The sequence below is a fragment of the Plectropomus leopardus genome, unplaced genomic scaffold, assembly GCF_008729295.1.
Source record: "Plectropomus leopardus isolate mb unplaced genomic scaffold, YSFRI_Pleo_2.0 unplaced_scaffold29530, whole genome shotgun sequence".
Lineage (NCBI taxonomy): Eukaryota > Metazoa > Chordata > Actinopteri > Perciformes > Serranidae > Plectropomus > Plectropomus leopardus.
Window position 1 is genome coordinate 1 of NW_024632191.1, and position 2,057 is coordinate 2,057.

Genomic DNA, 2,057 nt, shown 5'->3' on the forward strand with positions numbered 1-2,057 from the left:
ATCAAACCCATCAGCGTGAACACAGATTGAATTTGTGTGTGTGTGTATATATATGTATGTATGTATGTATAAAGTGATGGTATATATATACATCTTTCTTTAAGGTTGTAAGAAGACCATATAAAAGGTTAAATGTGAGACTTTACAATAATGATAATGAATAACAGTTAATACTATCCAGTTTCTAATGAAATTCAATCTGTGTTCAGGCTGATGGGTTTGATTTTTATAATCATTAAAACTAATTCAATTTTAACTGCCTTAAGTTACAAACTTTCCACTATGAAGACCCATAGGTAAGACTGGATGTCTGTATTTATTAGGTGTCACATAAAAGGCCAGCTCTGAACTGTGCTCCTTTACCTCTGAAAGAGCTTCTCCTCATTGGCCATGATGTTGCTTTTGAATGGTTGCCTGGTGTGGTCCATTCTGGCTTCACAGCTCAGATTCTTTGGCTTGTAGCAGAACCAAGGCTCGCCTGTACGGAGGTCAGTGTAGTTGCACATTGGCTGGGTTGGACGTAGGCAGACGTTACAGATGGTAGTTTCAGAGAGTGAGCCTGAACGGAAGAGGCTCTTGAAGTAAACCCTGTCAGGTTGTTCTCTGTTCAGCCTTTCCAGCACTGGGATAGCCTCACTTGGATGAACCAGCGTGACCTGAATGGAGTCCAATCATGTGCAGACATTTTAATAAAGAAAAATGAAGCATATACTACTCAAAGCACATTGAAACATTTAGAAAGACTTGTCTCGTCCCAAACCGGATTAATTTGAGCTGACAATCTCCAGAGGATTGTCTGTTCACAACCACCATAGAAAAGCATCAGAAATTTTGATTTTCCTGCGTTTTAATTTAAATTTATGCAGATGAAACTTTAAAACGATCACCAGTTATCTATTTAATATATATCCTATATCCTAATATTACGTCTCCAAAACTGGTAAATCTGCAACCAGTATCATTACAAACTCTGCATGTGCTGTGCAAGACATGAAAGTTTACAGTTGTATCAACAGTAACTAAGGGGGATGGAGCTTGGTGAACAGTCAGTTAGAAGATGGATTAAAAGTAGAACCACATTTAACATAACAGTTTTTAGCATCACCTGAACATACGCTTCTCCTTCCCAGAGTAACGAGAACACAGCAGAGTAGCTCCCATTGAGATGATCCACCACTTGTCCAGCCACACCTGCACCAAGCTTCAAGTTGTGCAGTCTGGCGAGTAAAAAGTCCCCCCCAAACTTCCTGGGATGACCCTGGAAGTCAGACATTTTTATCATGACCTCCAGCTGATCCCCTACACGCCACTGTCCTCCTCCCCTCCTTGGGAGAATGGTGAAGGTGCTGTGAGCTGGATCACTGGTCTGCTGCAGGGAATCACGAGCTGACAGAGGTGGAGTTTCAGGCCAGGCAATGGATTTTAGTAAAAGTCGCTCCTCCAGGGCATCCTCAGGGGACAGTGGCTGGAAGGTGCAGAGGCCATGATGCATGTCAGGGTCAGTGGAAACTCTTGGGACGAAGATGGTGGAGTTCACTTTTTCCTCTAACTGGCCGTGAGAAATAGCGACAAAGATGCATCAAACAAATGCACTAAAAGCACATAAACTGAATAAAGCAAAAAGAAATACACATTGTCATACATATAAAGACATCCTGAAATTGTTCTTACCTTAAGCAGTTCAAATAGGCTGGACCCTTTAAGGGGTCTCACCTCCAGGACCTTTATGTGATCCAGCACAAAGACTGAGGCAACCACAGCCAGAAAGAGAAAGACGATGCTGCACTCCTTTCTTAAACAAACTCTGGTCTTCATGGTAGTCTTTATCTATGACCACTTCCTCTGGCACTGGAACAAAAACAAACTAAGATTCATTCCCAGGAAGTAATAAGTAATATGAAATTGACAACAAGTTATTTGAAAGAAAGAAAACAAAGGATCCTGAAATCAGATTCAAATACATTTGGACACTTTTTTTTTGTTTTTGATCAGACAGCACCCTGCAAAGTTACCCCAACAAGATGTGCAAATATCTGTTTTCATTTCCATTCTACAGA

The 2,057-nt window shown here is 41.0% G+C and overlaps 1 protein-coding gene across 1 annotated transcript; it reads right to left on the reverse strand.

Annotated features, from left to right (window-relative positions):
- Nucleotides 1–359: 359 nt before the first annotated feature.
- On the reverse strand, nucleotides 360–1,844 carry LOC121938450 (NXPE family member 3-like). The gene is made up of 3 exons (XM_042481694.1): nucleotides 1,672–1,844; nucleotides 1,106–1,549; nucleotides 360–656 (listed from the first exon to the last, which is right to left on the reverse strand). Exons 1-3 carry the CDS (start codon nucleotides 1,813–1,815, stop codon nucleotides 360–362), a joined length of 885 nt encoding a protein of 294 aa, XP_042337628.1. The 5' UTR covers nucleotides 1,816–1,844.
- Between the last annotated feature and the right edge of the window lie 213 nt (nucleotides 1,845–2,057).